We start from the raw sequence: 20057 nt of genomic DNA on the forward strand, positions 1-20057 counted from the left end.
TTTGGAACTTAAAAAATTCTAAGTTCCAAAGTGGATTTTGAGGTCAGCCAAAGGTCAGAGGTCAACTAAAAGATTGACAGTAAAAAGTACCATTCTGCTAGCATATTTTTTTAATTCAATGTACAAAAAATTTATAGCACGATTACTATTGAAAGCAAATGATGTACAAATTTACAAATGAGATACTCTTATAACAGCTCCACTAATAATTGTTAGAAGTAATTTCTTATTTAAACAGAGCTGTTAAAAAAGAAATGTTTATAATGGCAAAGAATTGTAAAATGTATTCCAATGGCAGATAAAACTCCAATTATATATAATACACTAGGAAAATATTATGCAATTTTGAGAGATGTATAAGTCAGTTCTTAGGATTAACTAAATCTATGATTAGTGGGTTTTTTTTAATGTTATCTGAAAACTGAAAAAATAAGAGTTTCTCAAACTGCAAGAAAAAATCTTAGTTAAGAACAAATTCCAAATATCAATGCCTAATGAGCTGTGGGAAGACAATGGTCTTAAAGAATAATGTAGACTTTGTATCAGTAAGCTGTTTAAATTATTTGTGTTCTGTCTCCACAATAATTATAGACACCAGACAAGAAATCTGGAGAGTGAGTTCTGCTCCCACTACAGGCATGAAAGCCTGGGTGACTTTGGGTCAGTCACTCTCAGTCCAACTCCTCTGGGGGGGGTGGGGGATTTGGGGAAATGGGAGGAAGAGGGAGGAGTATTAGGTATGATCACCTTGTATATTAACAAAGACGAGAACCGTACATTTTAAAAAATTACATTTCTATAGGAGCATCACCGCTATTTCCTTTGGCATTCCATACCAGTATTGATGCAGCCTTTATGTAAGAAGTAACTTCATCATTAAGTTGTTTTACTTTTTTGTGTATAGATACCTGGTACCAAGAAATATCAGAATCATCATGTTGGTAGTATGGAGTATAACTGATAATTAAATACATACCCTTCATATGTAAAAGTCTGATGCTGTCCCATAGCAGCCAATTTCACATGTCCTCAGTACGCAATCACTGCTGTATTAGATCAATCTCAATCCATCCTGTAAATTCTACAATAAATCTACCAGCAGTCAAGGCATTATTTGAAAACTGATCAAAATAAGCTACTAGTAACAAATGACATTGCCTTCCTTGGGTTCACATAAAATGTGCTAATTCATATATTTATAAACACTGTTCTTGTATCTGAAATCAGTCTTGGAAATGGATATGCAAACTATAGTGTACAGCTGATTAATCAAGAGTGCATTCAGTTTTATAACAATATGAATATAGGTACGGTTTCTAATTAACATGAGGCCATTATGTCAATATGGAGAACAAGACTAAATAATAGCCAATTATTTTATTCTGTCATGTATATCAATATCAAATCTTGAGATGTATAGTTTGAGGCTAATAACTGAAATGGTTCCTTACTGAACAAGTTGTTGAATTCATTTTTGAAGGTACCAGTCATTATAATGTCTTGTCACTTGTTATAATGGGGGCATTACCTACTATAAATTCAAAGTTCCGTAAGTTACCAGCAAGGCTAGCATCCACTATGCTAACGACAATCATAAATTGGTTACCCATGTAATCAGCTTGATCTTACCTTTTTTGCAGCTTTCATTAAGAAAATGTTGCAGTTGCTAAGTCAACCAATGGTTAGCTATGCTGAAAACTGGAAGTAAATGTCAGTTTTCAGCAGAACTGTTGTAGAACACAATCACGTGACCACAAGATTCTGTAAAGTGCCATAAATTTAGTCTGGTTCCCATAAAGAAACCAAAATATGCTTATGGACTTCACTTACCAAATTAGATTTTGTGAAAAATGCCTTACTTTGATTTTCTACCTGCAATAGTGGCCATTACCAAAATCTTCCAATTTAAGATAGTAACCTGTATATGGTGCATACATCAGCAATTATCTCAATGTGGATTCAGTCAATTTTCCATGGCTTATACTTTGTATGCCCAGAATTTTATGAAGAGTTGAATTAAGCAAAACCTTGTCAGAATGAAATTATAACTATGCTGTCTGAAATAATGGTTCAAGTTCATTTTTAATTAATGTCTAGCTGCTGCTATGACCCAGCAAAGCAACCCGGTTTCCTCTTGGCTAATTTAAATTTAAGACTGCAGACTTTGCATGAAATATCTGCTTTCAGTTGGCTATGAAAAAAATCATTAATTTTTTTTTATCCAGACTTACAAAAGGCTTTAGTACAAAAAAACCCTGTAATTCAGACATGCCAGGGGGATTGTTTCCTGTGATTAAATGCCTTACTGTTTTACAGCCAATACACAAAAGAATCTTTACATTAGTGAGATTCAGGGTCTTACTTTCAACTCTTTAATGAGGGAGATTCAATAGCACATCACCTAACTCCATATCCTTTGCAAGAAAGTAATACACAACCTTCTTAACTGCTCCTTTTATTCAAATTTGCATAAACACTTAATAACCAATCATAGCAAAGCAGCTGCCAATCTTATATTCCACTACCCTTTTGAGACACTTCAGTAATGAATTTGAGGGAGTGGTCAAATTCTGTTCAATCACAGAATTTGTTGCTATTTGTCAAGAGTAGTTTTGTTTTATCTAGATTCTAGAGTTTCAGGAGAGAATTTGAAAACAACTGTCATAAGATTAAGTTACAATAATTGATATTTGTATTATAGTTATTCATTTATGGCTACTTATTCCACTTCAGTGACTTAAAATGTTAGTCTCCATTGAATTAAAATATAAACATTCCAGTATTTGATAATTTAATAGTTCCAGTAATGTGAAAAGTAGCTGTATATTTTAGAGATATTTTAAACTTTTTTGAAAAATAATCCTTTTATTTTTGATCATGGCTCATGATTATCCAAATTATTAATTTATCTTGCATTAATTTTGGTCTTTGTCAAATAAAAAAGGAAAGGGATTGGTGGCCATATGAACATGTGGAATCACAGTTCAATTTACATTTTGTGATGTATTGGTGTGTCATTAATCAAGAGAACACGACTAGTTGGAGGAAAGGTAAACTGAACTCTAAGCACCTGGAGGGCAGGTATCAGATTACCTATTGCTGTATTAGATTTTATCTTAAGAGGAGCAGTGTAAAAATCTTAGATGATTGATGTCATGCTATGGATGTGATAACAAGGAACGAACCATATACACATGATCCTTGTGTGATCCATTATTAAATTATATGCTTTCTCTGATCTGTGACTTGCACACTTCCATCCAACAAGTTCCACTCCTTAAGCTTGGATGTCAGAAGCTCAGCTTTGGACTTTGTAAGATAAAGGTCTCTGATCAGATTGCTGAGGTCTTTCTGATTGGAGAAGTATGGCTTTTTCTCCTCAGCCACATCTGTGGAATTGTAATCTGTATCTGCAATACCTTCCTTGCTGGTTTGACTTGCTTCTCACTCCTGAACATGGCTGATCCATTTCTGGAGGGGTGGGAATGGGAAGCTCAGGGCAGTGTGGTACTGGGGCAATGAATAAAGAAATGTCTGGATACATGATAGGAGGGGTGTTCTTCCCAGTTCAATGTTGGGAAGGGTCTACCACGCAGAAGTAGCAGTTGCTCGAGTGGTCAGTTTGTTCCTGCCAAATTCTTGGGATAACAAACTTCATGGCTTTTTTCCCTGCACCAGTCTGTAAAAATAGTAGAATTATATAAATTAAAACAAGATATTATCATAGGGCATAAAATATATATTGCACTCTTTTCCTAGAACATTGAAAATAGTGAAAATGTTCTTAATTGCCACTCTTTTAAATTGTAATAAATCACTGAATAAACATAAATCTAGAGAGCAGCAATTGTTCACCTTACCTTCAAGAGTTTTCTTGCAGTGTTTGCATGTGAAATGAACTACCCAGGGCTTGTCTTGATCACTGACAGGTATGCCAAAGTATGTTTTTTAGGCCTCGCACATCTTAACTGATACTTTCAGAGTACTTTTCGCTCTTGACTTGACAATTTTCCACACACAGCAAAATACACCTGCTGGATGCAAGCAACTTCTTGATGCTATCTCAATCAAATATTGCTATTTGTTATTCTCTTATTCAGCAATTAGACAAACTAAAATGTTGGTTTAAGGCAGTGGCATACACCAGGGACCTGTTCCATGGAAAGGTTTTTCTGTGGACCAGAGGGGGCGTGATTTCATCTGCTACCTGGATGGGGCTTTGCTTGTTTGTGCGACCAAGTTTCTGGCATTCTGTGGCTGGGGCTGGTCCATAGACTGGGGGTTGCGGACCCTAGTTTAAGGCACCTGTATTTTTATACTTCTACGGATGTTTATTGGATAGTCCCAGAAAATTCTAGAAAATTCTGACCAATTCTAGAAGCTTCTGGAGAGTTCCAGAATATTCTGGAAGTCTACTCAGCATTGAATGTTAATAAAGAATGTTCTTGAAAACAGATAAGCTTCAAAATAGCATCATCCTGATCAGAGAATCAAAATTTTTGTGGAACAATAGCTATTTTCTCTTTATTTTAGGCATAAGGGATTAGGAAAACATACTTTATGCCAGAGGTCTCCAAACTTGGCAACTTTAAAGACTTGTGGACGCTCACAAGTCTTAAAGTTGCCAAGTTTGGGGACCCCTGCTTTATACCAAGGAACAAAAATGAAATTGAAATTTGTTATAGGTCGTTATCTCGATTTAAAAAACATGAACACCTATGAGTTACTCAGGCCTTGACAACTGTAGTGTCACAAAAATTTTAATCTGTATTCTGTTAGATAATATAGTCCACGGGTTTTTTCACAGGATTAGCTTAATTACCAAACATATTTATACAAGCAGTCCTCAACTTACAATTGAGCCCCAAATTCCTGTTGCTAAGCGAGACAGTTGTTAAATGAGTTTTGCCCCATTTTATGACCTTTCTTGCCACAGTTGTTAAGTGAATCACTGTGGTTAAGTTAGCAACACGCTTGTTAAGCCAACCTGGCTTCCAGCCATTGCTTGGTCGCAAACGGAGATTACATGACCCCAGGACATAGCAAGGGTGGTAAATATAAGTCAGATGCCAAGCCTCTGGATTTGGTCACATGACCATGGGGAAAACGTTGCAACAGTCATTAAGCGGGGAAAAACGGTGGTAAGCCACTTATTCTCAGTGCCGTTGTAACTAAGCGAAGTTGTAAGTCGAGAATCACCTGTAATATTACCCTTGGCGGTTTGTTTTAAAAACATGTCGGAATAATGTCAGGCGATCTCCAGAGAGGCAATCGGGAAAACCTACAATATCCTCTCTTCCAAAAGAAACCCATCCCCAGTAGGGGTTTTGCCGCTCAATTTGTTCGTTGCTCCTTTAAGAATCACCAAGAGGTAAGAAAAATGCCCACGCCTCACACGCGCTCTCCCGCCTTCCTGTCAAGCCTACTACTCAGTCAGCAGCCGGAGCAACTTCCAACGTCCGCTTCCCTCGCGCGCCCCTCCAAAATGCCCCCATGAAGGCAAAACCGTCGACGAAAGCGATTGGTTCCCACTGAGAGCTACGCGTGGGCGCGGCCTCTCGTGTCACGTGCAACACTCCTTGAACCAATCGGATGATCGCGTGATGTGAACCCCGGCCGCCGCTACGGCTGCCGCCAGAACAAACTGGGTTGTTCTCCCCCGCCCCTTCCTTCCTCCTTCCCTCCCTCCCTCTTCTCCCCAAGATGGCGGCACCGGCGGGTGACTGAGGGGAGCTGTTGGCCGAGAACTGGAAAAGACAATCCTGGCCGTTGCCGGGAAAAGAAAAGACGACGTTCCCGTCTCGTTTTTTGTTTTTCCCCTCTCGCCGCTTCGCCCACTTCCCCTTCGGCCCTCTAGGAGGATGGTAAAATGACCCAAGTGGGAAAGAAAAAGAAAAGGGCCGCCAACCGCAGCATCTTGCTGGCTAAAAAGATCATCATTAAGGACGGCGGCACGGTGAGGAAGCGGCTCGTGTTGGTTGCGGGGGGGGAGGAGGGGGGGAGGTTGGCGAGCTCGAAGCCCGTGGGGAGAAAGCGAGGCTGCTGGCGGGGCGAGTGGACGGGGCCGCCGGGCTTGCTTTGTGAGGCCTGCGTTACGGGGGTGGGGTGGGGGGGGAGAACGGACCTGTCAGCGTGGACCAACCGTGTGCCGCCTCGGTTTCCCCCGCGTGGACAACTCGTATCGTATATATCCTAATGGTTACGGGTTCACGCTATAGGGAGAGGAGAGAGAGTCGTTCCCCCATCCCAGTGCACTTGTTGAGAATGAGACCGCTTTAAACCCGGGCTTGAGAAACGTGTCCTTTAAAAAGGCGAATCGTCGAACTTCTCTTTTTGGGGGGGACTTTGTTTTCTATCCCCGTTTTATCGATATTCTGATTTCGCTTTATTTGGCTTCTTTGAGGAGAGATTCGGAGATTTCGAAACTACGAAAATGAGAACGGCATGCTTTCTCTTCCTCTCACAATTTTTACTCTGTAAAATTGCTTAAGTGAATAAAATATACTGGCTCTTAACTTTTGGGCAGTATTTTAATCTACGGAATCCTTCAGTTGTTGAGAATCACTGGTTTTCAGTGATTTGCTATTTTTATCAGTGGTCAGTCTACTGGGTCTTCTGTTTTGAAAAACTGATTGGAATAGCTCCATCAAAAGGTTTAACCACCAACTGTTTTTCTTACATCATTTTGTTGAGTAATTTTGTTGAAGTAAACTGCTCGGATGGGATCATTTGTTACAAAATAACATGAAGTACAGGTAGGTGGTCCTTCTCTAATGACCACAATTGAGCCCAAAATTTATGCTGTTGAGTGAGAATTTGTTAAGTGAGTTTTGTCCCATTTTATGACATTTCGTGCCACAATTAAATGAATTACTGCAGTTGATAAGTTAGTAACCTGGTTGTTAAGTGAATCTGGCTTCCCCATTGACTTTGCTCGTCAGAAGGTTGCAAAAGGGGATCACATGACCCTGGGATGCTGTAATGGACATAAATATGAACCAGTTGCCAAGCACCTGAATTTTGATCATATGATCATGGGGCCATGAGTGGCCATGGGCGAATAGGCAGCAATATCAATTCCATAAATAATGCTGCAAAGGATGTAGCTGTGAAATACATAAGTCAGTTTTTCCAGTGCCCTTGTAACTTTGAACAGTCACTAAATGAACTGTTGTAAGCTGAGGACTACCTGTATATAACTTTCAGTTATTATGCTTTATCTAAGGAAATCCTATGGAAATGGTTTTTAGTTGGGGTACTTGCCCAGTATTTCTTTGTTTTATCTGTTTTGCAATAATCATGTTGTGGTCACATGTAAACATAATTGAACTGAAGAATAAAACATTTGATGTGATTTTTAGTGATATGTAGAAATACCAATTACCAGATGTGTAGGTATTCCTATGTATTGTAGGGTGTGTCTCACCAATGTAGTGCTAGGAACTTCATAGTTTTGTATTTCAAACCAGACCACATAGTTTGTCCTTTTGAAATAGGAAAATGATGTGTTTTTCCCTTGTCAGTCATGGTAGTAGCAAAGATAACCAACTTGTGGCCTACCTTACAGATCATCCTAAAGATACCTTTAGTGGAGTATGCATAGGAAAGTTGCTGTAGTGGCAAGCTAATCTAGAGAGCCAGATGTCTTAAGGAACATTGAAGTGATTTCTCTGGGCAACTATCAGAAGAGCAATAAGGGAAGTTTGGTTCAGTTGCTGTGTAGTAGTGCTTTATTCTGTTGACTGATAGAACTCGTCCTGCTTTTGGAGTGATCTGAAACCAGTTGCACCTGATTGTTATGTGTTTAAATATTTGAATAAAGTTGATGTCTGTAACATAAGATCCATTGAGTTTAATTTGAGACAGGGTTGTATAAAAAGTGCTTTACATTTTTAACATATGCTGTGATTGCACCAGTCCATGATTAACATGTCAGGCATGAACAATGTATATCAGCTGTATGCTTAGGGGTACTGTAAACAGGCATCAGAGGACTACAGCCAATTAAAGTGCCCTAATGTGTGTCCCTGAGTCTTTAGGGACTGATCACCTATTTACACTTTGCTATCTGAACTCTGAGCAGCTATTATGTTTGCAGTGTGATCCTCAGCTGATTCTGCTGTTGCTTTTTGCAGGTGTATCTCCATTTCAGCGAAAGAAAATTATGCCCTTGAAAATCCTGTGTGCAAATTAGTAACATGTCAAAGTGCTGAATTTTTAAGTTTAATACTCAAGGACATGTGATACCAAGTTGCAGTATGATCCTTGTTATTTAAGGATATGAATGTTTCTCTATGCGGCAACAAATTATGTAATATTTATAAGGTCTCTACTATATTATTATTATTCTTTAAATGGGAAATAATAGTTATACAAAACACAGGCTTGCTGAGAAAATGTGACAAATTTGTATTATGCCATGTCTTTGAATGAGCTGTAAAGTTTGCTGTGTTGTAATGGTAATTTTAATACTGTTAATTGGGGAAAGCTTGTTGATAATAGTTCTTTAAAATATGTAGGATTCTTGTCTATGGAGATTCTCAGTCACCCAGGTCATGGTTGTCCCAAAAGTGCTTTTTCAAGAGGCAACTTAAAAAGCAACTTTGAGACATGTAGGACCCTTATTGTGATCACATTAACTTGTAAACTCTTGAATATATTTCTGTTAAAAAAATCCTCTCAAAAGTATATTATTTGGGTATTAAAGAAACAATCTTGTGGTATTTGAAACAAGACGTTCAGTTACTTCTGTTAAGTTGGGTTGTGTGATACCATCTAGGGATATGTCAAATGTTACAGAAAAAGTTTGGTTCATGGAACAATTGGTGTTAGACAATGTGTCTCTGGAAGGAAGGCTCTGGGAAGATTGGCATGTGAAGTGGCATACAGACGGTGTAGGGTTGCCCTGTAACTTCTCTCTGAATTTTATTTTGGTCATTACCTAAAACAACTAGGAGACGTCATGTGTTAGTTTAAGGCAAATCGCAACCTTCCCAGAACAGTTTGACTAGATTCCTGAGCAACAGTGTATTTGTTTCACACATGAACAATACATTTTCCATTTTCTGAATATTCCTATTACCCAATACTAGTAATACTTTGAAAGCTTCTTTCTGCTACGTTTTAGAGTATGCTTATCTTTTAAGGTGCTTCGTTTTTAGTTCATGTGAAACAGTACTTAATGATATCTCTAATGCACAAATTTTTCAGAGCTGTATGCTGTTTTTTAAAGAATAAGTAATACATAGTGCTCTTTTCGTTTCTTACAAGTATAATATTGAGAAAAGAGCTACAGACAAACATTTTATCCTCAAGATTCATACTGTACTGAAGTATGTTGTTCTCCTGCCACCTATTATTATTTTGCTAAATAGTCAATTATAAATTGCAGTCAGTATAAACCTATGAACGAAGCTGACTTGATGGATTCAAGTACATGAATTTAGAACAATAAAACTGGCACTTTCAAAGGTCCTGCATTTTCAGAGATATTTCACATCTTGTTATTGTATAAAATAGTGTAAAGAGCAAATATACTGTGGATTTAAGAATCAATTTTAAGGTTCTCTTTTGTATTTTCATACCTTATTCTTTTTTTGAATTGGTGAGGGTGATCTTATTTTTTTAAAGAAACTGTTTTTCCATTTTCAGTGTTATTCATGCATATTGTAGTTTCTGAAAAGACGTATTTTAGTTTTTAGAGACACCACATTCAACTTTTGGGATCCAAAGTCCTATTTATAGGAATTAATCCAGAAGTCAAATGTAGAACATCAAAACTTCTAGAATTCCTTGATTTTTTTCAATAGTTACGTTATTGGATTTTTGAAACTTTAACGGTCACATATCCTGATTCTTGATGACTTGTAGAAGCTGCTTTAAAAATATCTTTGTAATTTTATTCTATTACTGCCAGTGTCAATTGTGGCCTAGTACGGTTGTGCAACTGGATAAATGGAGAATGGATATATTGTTGATGATAAAGTTACCTCTCCCATCCTTGAAGAAAATAGAGTTGCAGTACTTCCTCTTACATGTCTTAATCTCTTATGCTTCTTAAGTGTATGGTACTATACAAGTCAAGGCTTTTATAGCTGCTCATGCAATGATTCAGTGATACAGTTGGTCCTTGATTTAACCATTCATTCAGCAACTATTCAAAGTTATACCTATGCTGAACAAAGAGACTTAACACTGGTCTCTAAGTTATGGCTGTGTAGCACCCCACAGTCACGTGATCAAAATTTCAAAGTTTGACCGCCTGCTCTTACGATTGCAGGAGTGCTTCAGCTTTCCCACCTGTCATTCTCCCTTCATCTATGCCCTTTGGGCCGCTGCTGCCAAAGCCATTCTAGCTTGTTCTTATTTTCTTGCCCCCCACTGCTGACCAAACATATCTGGCCAGGCTGTATGCAAAGCAACTACTGGCTACACAACAATTTCTTCCTTAGGTCACCCATGGTTATTTCCTTGTGAGACCTGGGAAAGATGGTCTCATGTGGCCAAGCAGCTATTTTGCTCCCAGTCAAGGAATTTCAAGTGGTTGGGATCTAGAAAAACCTTTTCTGCTGTGGCTCTGCTCTTTGAAACATCCTGCTGCTGAAGGTGAGATTCTCCCCCACTTCCTTGGGGCAGCCCCAAAACCTGGCTCTGCTGATTGGTTAGGGGGCACTTTATTCTAGAGGTAGTTGGTGGAATAAGAGAGAAGATTCCATTTTCATTCCGCTAGTGTACATGTAGTCCTCAACTTACAACCACAATTGAGCCCAGAATTTGTTGCTAAGTGAGAAATTTCTTTAAGTGGCTCTTGCCCCGTTTTATGACTTTTCTTGGCACATTTGTTAATGAATCACTGCAGTTGTTAAATTAGTAACATGGTTGTCAAGCAAATCTGGCTTTCCTGTTGACTTTGCTTGTCAGAAGGGCACAAAAGGTGATCACATGATCCTGGGACATTGCAACTGTTATAAATATGAACCAGTTGTCAAGTATTTGTATGTAAATCAAGTGACCATGGGGATGCTGCAAAGGTTGTAAGTGTGAAAAACGGTCCTGTCACTTTTTTCAGTGCCATTGTAATTTTGAACGGTTGCTAAATGATCTGTTGTAAGTCAAGGACTACTTGTTCTTGGGTCCTAGTTTTGTCTAATTCTTATTAATTTTAATCTTTTTTATGTGTCCTTTTATTATATTGTAAGACATGGGCACATTTACTAAATAGTATGGAGCCTCAGCCACTTATATTTTCTTTTCTAAGAATGCCTTTGGAGCCAATATGGAATCCATGGGCATTTTGGGAAATAAGGCTGAGGTTGGCATTTTGTGTTGCAGTATGCCATGTTTATTTTGGATTCATTTCTTTGAAACCATAAAACATTGGTTTCACTTCTTTAAAAGCTATATGTTAGCAATAGTGTTTAACATATTGCATGAATCCCTAAGTTCTTCTTCGTTCACAGTGTTATTTAAGGAACTATGCTATTTGGTGTGACAAGATGCAATGTGGCTGTAGATTGTATTTTTTTGTACTATTTTTTGTACTAGAAGTTGGAGTATTGGAAGAAAACCAATAGACAAAATTGTTTCTGTTTTAGCACTTGCACAGTGTTTACTGCTAGCGTCCTTGTATAGAATCCCTTACAACTGCCTTGGATTAGCTACTAATTCTCTTTCCTCCTTTCCCACTCTTTTTTCAACATACAAGCATTGTAAGGGAAGGAAGGAAGTACTGAGGGAAGCAGCAACTGTAGTGATTCACTGTGTTTGCTTAGCAAAAGAAGGGTCTTGGTACACAAGGCTACAGTACTAACCATATACTGGTGCTGTGTACAGGAGCTGCTTTATTTAGATATGAGAAAAGAGGAAGCGGGATGTAAAAGAGAGAGAGAGAGAGAGAGAGAGAGAATTTGTGGGTGTGGCTTGGTGGTCATGTGACTGGCGGGGCATGGCTTGTATGCAAATATTTTATATATTGATGTAAATATTGATTTTTTTTATAAAAAAGAGCAACTTTTACCCAAAATCAGGCAAAGCAGGCAGGCAAATTCACTTGCTCACAGAATCACAGATTCACTTAGAGATTTGTGTTTCTGCCATCGGTTATCTGAGTCTGCACTGAATAATAGAACCTTCACCTAAGGGAGCTTAAAAGCAGAGCCGAAGATCTAAAAATTAGCTAGAAAGCAAGAAATCCAATGGTTTCCTGCTTTCTAGCTAATCTAAATCTCCCAGCACAGCAGAACAGCTGATGGTCGGAAAAAGAAAAAAGGAAAAATAGCAACTTAGCAGGCAAGTTTGCCAGGTAAGGAGTGAGTGGGCGGGGAGGGTTCCTGAGGGCCATGTGGGCGGCGTAGCCTTGTGTTCCCGTGCAGCCTGGAGTAATTGCTTTGCGGGGGTGCTCTGGGAGTGAGATTTCTCTGCGGACCACCTACATTTTCTCGCAGACCACCAATTGGCGACCACTGATCTAAACATATCTCTGTCTCCCTGGGAGTCCCAGGCCTAATAACATAACCAGGTCTTCAGGGCCTTTTGCCATGTCAAAAGGGATGGAGCTAATTTAATTTTGGTGACAAAAATGTTCCTCCAGATGGGTACCACTGCAAAAGGAGGCACATCTCCTGAGACCCACTAAATATAGATCTCTAGTTGTTGGTTACCTGCAGCATGTTTACTTTGCCAGATCTAATATGTGTACAGTATATAGGTTTCAACAAATTCTCAGTGGCCATAGTAACAAGCCCATAAATATGTTATTTCTAAGGCTTCCCATGAGGCGGGTTGTTGTCTCTAGTCTCATTCTGCAGCTTTAAAATACAGCAGGATCTCAGGAATAAATGGAAGTCTCTATCCCTTTCTGCCTGGCAAAAGGCAGCAAAAGAATCCTAGCCTATTAGACCATGTATTGGATGGTTGAAGCTCCAGTTGCTTACTATGAACCAAAACAAGCAGGGGATTGAGCAAGATTATTCTCTTTCCTCTGCTGTTCCAATGTTGTAGGGAAAGCAAAGACTCCATTCATTTTAAAAACTAGGTCTCCCACCACCACCCTATTTTTAAACACTGTTGGTATTTATTGTCATACAAAAATCTTTCTGCAATTATAGATAAAAGCAGTGCTAAGATTCCTTCAGCAAAACTTTTCAGTGCTGACGGTTGGATCTTAATTTCCTACAATGGGAAAAAGAATTTATGGAACAGTAAAGAAGCTATTTTTTAACTGCTTTTTGGAACCCCGATGCTGAATAGTTCAGGATGATGATGATGATGATGATGATGATGATGATGATGATATTCAATTGTTTCTGACTTGGTGATTCTATAGACAGGTCTCTTTATCTTCCGATCATGAACAACTTCTTTGAGTTGTTCTATGCTCTGGCTGATGTCAGCTTTGATGGTACCCAGCCACCGTGTTTTTTGGTGGCCTGATTTTCTTTTACCGCTATCTCTCCCAAAGATAATTGCTTTCTCTGCTGAATTCCCCCACATGACATGGCCAAATTAAGTGAGACACACTTTTGTAATTTTGCCTTCCAGTGACGTATCTGGTGTTATGTGCTTCAATACTTGCTTGTGAGTACTTGTTAGTTTCTTGCTAGTACAGTTCAAACTATGGCCTTGAAATTAATTATTTAATCTGATTTCCCATGAAGAGGGAAGGTTCCACCAAAAAATTTCTTTTGTTTATGGTAGAACTACATATAGACCTTAACTTACAACCATTCACTTAATGACTGTTCAAACTTTCAATGGCACTGAAAAAATGTGACTTACAACTAGGCCTGGCATTTACAACCAACACAGCATCCCCACAGTCACATGGTCAGACTTTGGTTGCTTGGCATCTAGCATGTATTTACAATGGTTGCAGCATCCTGAGGTCATATAATCACTATTTGTGACCTTCTCAGCTGGCTTCTGGCAAGCAGAGTCAGTGGGGAAAGCTGGATCCACTTAAAGACCACATGACTCATTTAAAGGTAAAGGTCATAAAATTAAGTGTGACTCAATTGTCTTGATCAGTATGGATATACTGGTCTCAGTTGTGGCTATAAGTCTAGGACTACCTGTATATGGTTCTTCACATTCAGTTTAGAAGAGGTTACCATGTGAATGCAACATCTTTCTGCTGCATATTAAAGCAGCCATATCTATTTTCTGAACTTTATGGCTGCCAAAATAAATTTCTTCAATAACCAGGTAACGCTGGAAAACAGTGTGACTGTTTTATGGATGACAGACAGGTGCTGCATTTGTTACTCTGGTACTTTCAGAAACATTTCTTTTCAATACAAAGCAATTTATCTTCATCATTAAATATTTTCTGTCAATTCTATACTGCAGTTTAATATGTTGTCATACAGGTTGTAGAAGAGTATAGAATGTGTACCTGAAACTATGGTTCTTAGATACAGTGGGCAATAATTTAATTTCTGACTTTACCTATGCATTCATTTTATCAAATTATTGTGACAGAATTGTATCATATGTAATTTTCTCTAATGGTGTAACTTTCCTGAGAGAATAATGTTACTGTAAGGCATATGTATCAAACTCGCCGCATCACATTGCCATCATGTGACATTTTGCAACTTTTTTTCCCATGCGTGGAGCTGGGGTGGTGTGGCCTGTGTGGGATGCATCTGGCCCACAGGATGCCAGTTTGACACCCCTGCTATAACGAAACTTCCGAAGTGAACTGTGAATGTAAAAAACGTTCATTCTGCATCATTGCATAAAGGGGTTTGTAGCATTAACATTCAGCCTAAGCCCATGATGGCGAACCTATGGCACACATGCTGGAAGTGACACACAGAACCATCTCTGCTGGCATGTGAGCCGTCGCCCCAGCTCAGTTTCACTGTGCATGCACGCACACCTCCTGCCAGCCAGCTGATTGTCAGGTATCTGCTGTTCATGTGCGGGGGGCGGGGTGCAAGCAGCAGACATGCGCATGGGGGCAGGGTAGCATGGGGGGTCATGCACACATGTGCAGGGGTGGAGTACTTGCATTGCATTATGAGTTCAGGTGCCTGTGCACACTCACACTTTCAGCACACGACAACGAAAAGGTTAGCCATCACTGGCTTAAGCTGTATTCACTCTGACCATGATTTGGTTTTACATTCACAAGGAATATTGAGCTTAGATTCATGTGTTTTCTCTTTTCATTGTTCACCTTTTCATTGCTTGTGTCATAAATTATCATTTAAGTAAATCAGGAAGAAAATTTTTGACTTAGGAATCAGTGCTTGAAAGGTGCTTGATGCTGAGGTCGCCTACAAATGTCTAATATGTTATTTTCACTTACCTGCACTTTTCACTACAATGGTACCTCAATACTCATTAATTGGTTCAGGAGGCACAACAATGAGTGCCAAACAAAGTCACTGTACTAAAAACAATGAGTGCCAAACAAATCACTGACTTATCACATGACCCTTTGTTTTGGCCGGGAAGAACTTCCTGTCTGTCGCTTATCCTATATCAGGGACCTTCATACTAAAGCCAACTTCTTGTCCACCCTCTGCAGTCCTCCCCCTTTTTCCTTTTGCAGTGACCTTCTCGGCATGTCCGACTTTCTATTTGTTCTGTGTGGCTGTCCCCCTTTTGCCATTGCAGCGCGTCAAATACTAAATAAACGACAAATAGCGGGGCAACATTTCACCTCAAAATGCATCAAGTACCAAATCTGTCGAGTACCAAGGTATCATTGCATTTGACAGATGTGAACCTCCAAACTAGCTTTTAAGAACTGTCTCTTAATGAAGCCTTTTAATGGAAGCAACTGTTTGCCAGTCAGATTATTTTTCCTTCTGAAAGGTCCTGATGGACAAAGGAGTTCTTAATTCTGGCACTTAAAAGTCCTCCTGCTCCTTGAATTAACTCCTTTTCAAGAGCCAAAATACGTTTGCAGAAGTGGGTTTTGAAGGCTAGTCCTACTATCACATAATCATCTTGTCTAAAGAAGTGGTATGGAGAGAGAACCACCTGCTTTTGTTCTCCACACCTTATTTAAATTATAGCATTTTTAGTGTTTGAAGAAGTATATCTGACCCAAGGCATAATTTGTCACATTTGTCCGCAGAAAAAAGCAATGCATTGTTGGAATGTCTCTCAAGGGGAGGAAAGAAATGGAATCCATTTTTTGCTCATAGACATAAACATTAAATTAGTTTTACGTGTACTTTTGGCTGTGCCATTCATTTTCTGACTTTTAATTTTTTTAGCTACTGTTTTTATTACTTGTAAGTCAAGTAACAATCCTATTTTTTCCTCTTAGCCTCAAGGGATAGGTTCTCCTAGTGTCTACCATGCTGTTATTGTTATATTTTTGGAATTTTTTGCTTGGGGACTTCTAACAGCACCTACATTGGTGGTAAGTGATAACATTTTTTAAAATCTACTATTCAACTTTAGATACAGTTTTCTGATTTAATTAAAAGTTAATTACAGTAGTTCAGATCCATCATTTCTGTCTTTTGAAAACTTTTTTTCTTCCCAATATTAATTTTAAGATTCAGGTTGATAAATGTCAAGTATAATTTAATATTTGGGCAGCAAAATACAGTTAAATCAGAATGTAAATTCTGTTCAAGAAAGATGAAATTGGATTTCCTATTTCTAGTTGTTATGCTACAGTTAACATGTCCAAACTAGAGTTTTTGCAGATTTGCTGTAAAATAATTTGAAAGGATGCTTCATTTACCAATTCCTTTTGTGTTAAAGTAGTGTTTCTTACATTTTTTTCCTTCAGGACCCTTTTCCACTTTTAAAAATTATAGAGACCCAAAATGCCTTTCTTTTTATGGGTTATATTTATTGATATTTACTGTATTAAAAATTGAAATGGATGCTTTGCTGCCATTCCTACTTCTCACATTTATTTTACTGTATTGTAAGATTATACTATTTTTCAACATATGCTAGCACATAATTTTGATTTTGTGGGCCTCTGCAATGGTTTTGGGGGGACTTCCATAGTTCCTAGGACCATGGTTTAAAAAACACTGGTTTGGGCAACAGATTTTCTTGAAATTATTTATTCAGTTAAATCTAGACATGGTTTAGGAGAGGAGTACAGGTGAAACTCAAAAAATTAGAATATAGTGCAAAAGTTTATTTATTTCAGTAATGCAACTTAAAAGGTGAAACTAATATATGAGATGGACTCATTACATGCGAAGCAATATAGTTCAAGCCGTGATGTGTCATAATTGAGATGATTATGGCTTACAGCTCATGAAAACCCCAAATCCACAATCTCAGAAAATTAGAATATTGCGAAAAGGTATTCTAGGCTCAAATATTCTAGGCTCAAAGTGTCCCACTCTAATCAGCTAATTAAGCCATAATACCTGCAAAGGGTTCCTGAGCCTTTAAATAGTCTCTCAGTCTGGTTCAGTAGGAATCACAATCATGGGAAAGACAGCTGACCTGACAGTTGTGCAGAAAACCATCATTGACACCCTCCATGAGGAGGGAAAGCCTCAAAAGGTAATTGCAAAAGAAGTTGGATGTTCCCAAAGTGCTGTATCAAAGCACATTAACAGAAAGTTATGTGGAAGGGAAAAGTGTGGAAGAAAAAGGTGCACTAGCAGCAGGGATGACCGCAGCCTGGAGAGGATTGTCAGGAAAAGGCCATTCAAAAGTGTTGGGGACTTTCACAAGGAGTGGACTGAGGCTGGAGTCAGTGCATCAAGAGCCACCACACACAGATGGATCCTGGACATGGGCTTCAAATGTCGTATTCCTCTTGTCAAGCCGCTCCTGAACAACAAACAACGTCAGAAGCGTCTTACCTGGGCTAAAGAAAAACAGAACTGGTCTTTTGCTCAGTGGTCCAAAGTCCTCTTTTCTGATGAGAGCATCTTTTGCATCTCATTTGGAAACCAAGGACCCAGAGTCTGGAGGAAGAATGGAGAGGCCCACACTGCAAGATGCTTGAAGTCCAGTATGAAGTTTCCACAGTCTGTGTTGATTTGGGGAGCCATGTCATCTGCTGGTGTTGGTCCACTGTGCTTCAGGGACCATTAAGTCCAGGGTCAACACAGCCATCTACCAGGAAATTTTGCAGCACTTCATGCTTCCTTCTGCAGATGAGCTTTATGGGGATGCTGACTTCATTTTCCAGCAGGACGTGGCACCTGCTCACACTGCCAAAAGCACCAAAACCTGGTTCAATGACCGTGGGATTACTGTGCTTGATTGGCCAGCAAACTTGCCTGACCTGAACCCCATAGAGAATCTATGGGGCATTGCCAAGAGAAAGATGAGAGACATGAGACCGAACAACGTAGAAGAGCTGAAGGCCGCTATTGAAGCATCCTGGTCTTCCATAACACCTCAGCAGTGCCACAGGCTGATAGCTTCCATGCCACGCCGCATTGAGGCAGTAATTGCTGCAAAAGGGGCCCAAACCAAGTACTGAGTACATATGTATGCTTATACTTTTCAGAGGTCCGATATTGTTCTATGTACAATCCTTGTTTTATTGATTGCATGTAATATTCTAATTTTCTGAGATTGTGAATTTGGGGTTTTCATGAGCTGTAAGCCATAATCATCTCAATTATGACAAATCACGGCTTGAACTATCTTGCTTTGCATGTAATGAGTCTATCTCATATATTAGTTTCACCTTTTAAGTTGCATTACTGAAATAAATAAACTTTTGCACGATATTTTAATTTTTCGAGTTTCACCTGTACAACTGAATGAGTTGTGATTTTTTTTAAAAATAAAATTGTACAGCATATAAAGGAGAACAATACATGAACATCTATTCATTTATTTTTAGAATTCGTGTGGTGTTGTACATTCCCTGTAAATAGCAAATGATTTTTTAAAGCCAGTGTGCAACAGGTTAAAGTGGGCTGAAGTATATGCAAAGAGTTATAGATTATTTGTCTCAAATAAACATCCTGTTCCCAATTAAAAATTCATATAGAAAACTGGTTTGACTGGTATTGATAATTTGTGAGGGAACGATACTTTCCTGATTAGAGTTGAATTGTTTATGGGAAACATTTCAAAAAATCCATTAGAAGCTAGTTTTTATTAATTGGGTGAACTGCTGCTCAAGAAGTATAATAAATACAATTACATTTGAATGCAGCTATTGTAGATAAAATAACAGCTCTGCCTGCTGCTTTTCCTGCATGCCTGTCTCACAGTAGAATAATGTTTTATCGCTTTTGAGTAGAGCCCAATTGGATGACAGTATCTAGCCAGGCTTGGAGCGTCTTGGAAAATATTAAGCAAGGTCAGTCCTAGTAATGCCAGGATGGGAGACCACCAGAAAATATCAGAACTGTCTATTAGTCTGGGAAATCAGCAGAGGAAAAATACATCATTGAAGAAGCCATGGCAAACCACTTCTGTATTATCATTTTAAAAAGTATATCCATCTGCCCATTAGATCTTTAGTAGTTAACCTCAGGTCAAAAGAGAGGTAACTTGATTTTTTAAATAGCTTTCAAATCAATATAAACAATCGTGTAAATCTCAAGGATTTAGGCATTGATATGTAAATCTCAGACAAATGTTCTGATTTTTATAGAGACTTGCTAATATTTTTGGTATTTCAGTATCCTAAATACAGAAGGGTCCAAAGTGACTCCTAATCCCTCAGAACACAAGATAAAAAAGAGGTTTATGCTTACATTTTTTTTATTCAACTCTCCTTGGAGGAGAAGTCAGTCCTTTGCACTTATTTCTTGAAATCTTAACCAGCACACAATCAAAACTTTTATAATAAATAATCTGAAGTTTCATGTAATTGGACAAACTTGATGCATAAGGGAGATTTATTTCCTTAAAATTTGATCTTTATTTGCATGGTTTAAAAATGTCATATCGGTCTTTTCATACTTGTCACATGCATAATTATTTTACAGGTTTTGCATGAAACCTTCCCAAAGCATACGTTTTTAATGAATGGCTTAATCCAAGGAGTAAAGGTAAGATCTGATTGACTACTGAAACTTCATGTTGATATAGTTAGAATAATAGATTTTAAAGATGCTTTAAGACAATCAAGTCTCTAAACCTAG

At 38.4% G+C, this 20057-nt stretch overlaps 1 protein-coding gene and 1 long non-coding RNA gene across 2 annotated transcripts in view; one reads left to right on the forward strand and one right to left on the reverse strand.

The window, feature by feature from the left end:
- Positions 1-1364: 1364 nt before the first annotated feature.
- LOC113436142 (uncharacterized) lies at positions 1365-5542 on the reverse strand. The gene is made up of 2 exons (XR_015742935.1): positions 4856-5542; positions 1365-3679 (listed from the first exon to the last, which is right to left on the reverse strand). It is a non-coding gene; the product is annotated as an uncharacterized LOC113436142 (long non-coding RNA).
- A 44-nt stretch (positions 5543-5586) lies between these two features.
- SLC71A1 (solute carrier family 71 member 1) overlaps positions 5587-20057 on the forward strand; it is a 28539-nt gene continuing 14068 nt past the window's right edge. Inside the window, exons 1-3 of the mRNA XM_026700382.2 lie at positions 5587-5956; positions 16286-16381; positions 19902-19964. Of these exons, the coding sequence (XP_026556167.1) occupies positions 5870-5956; positions 16286-16381; positions 19902-19964 (246 nt within the window). The 5' untranslated portion in view covers positions 5587-5869. The remainder of the gene's footprint in view (positions 5957-16285; positions 16382-19901; positions 19965-20057) is intronic.

The sequence above is a fragment of the Pseudonaja textilis genome, chromosome 3, assembly GCF_049901715.1.
Source record: "Pseudonaja textilis isolate UNSWEBS1 chromosome 3, rPseTex1.2, whole genome shotgun sequence".
Classification (NCBI taxonomy): Eukaryota; Metazoa; Chordata; class Lepidosauria; order Squamata; family Elapidae; genus Pseudonaja; species Pseudonaja textilis.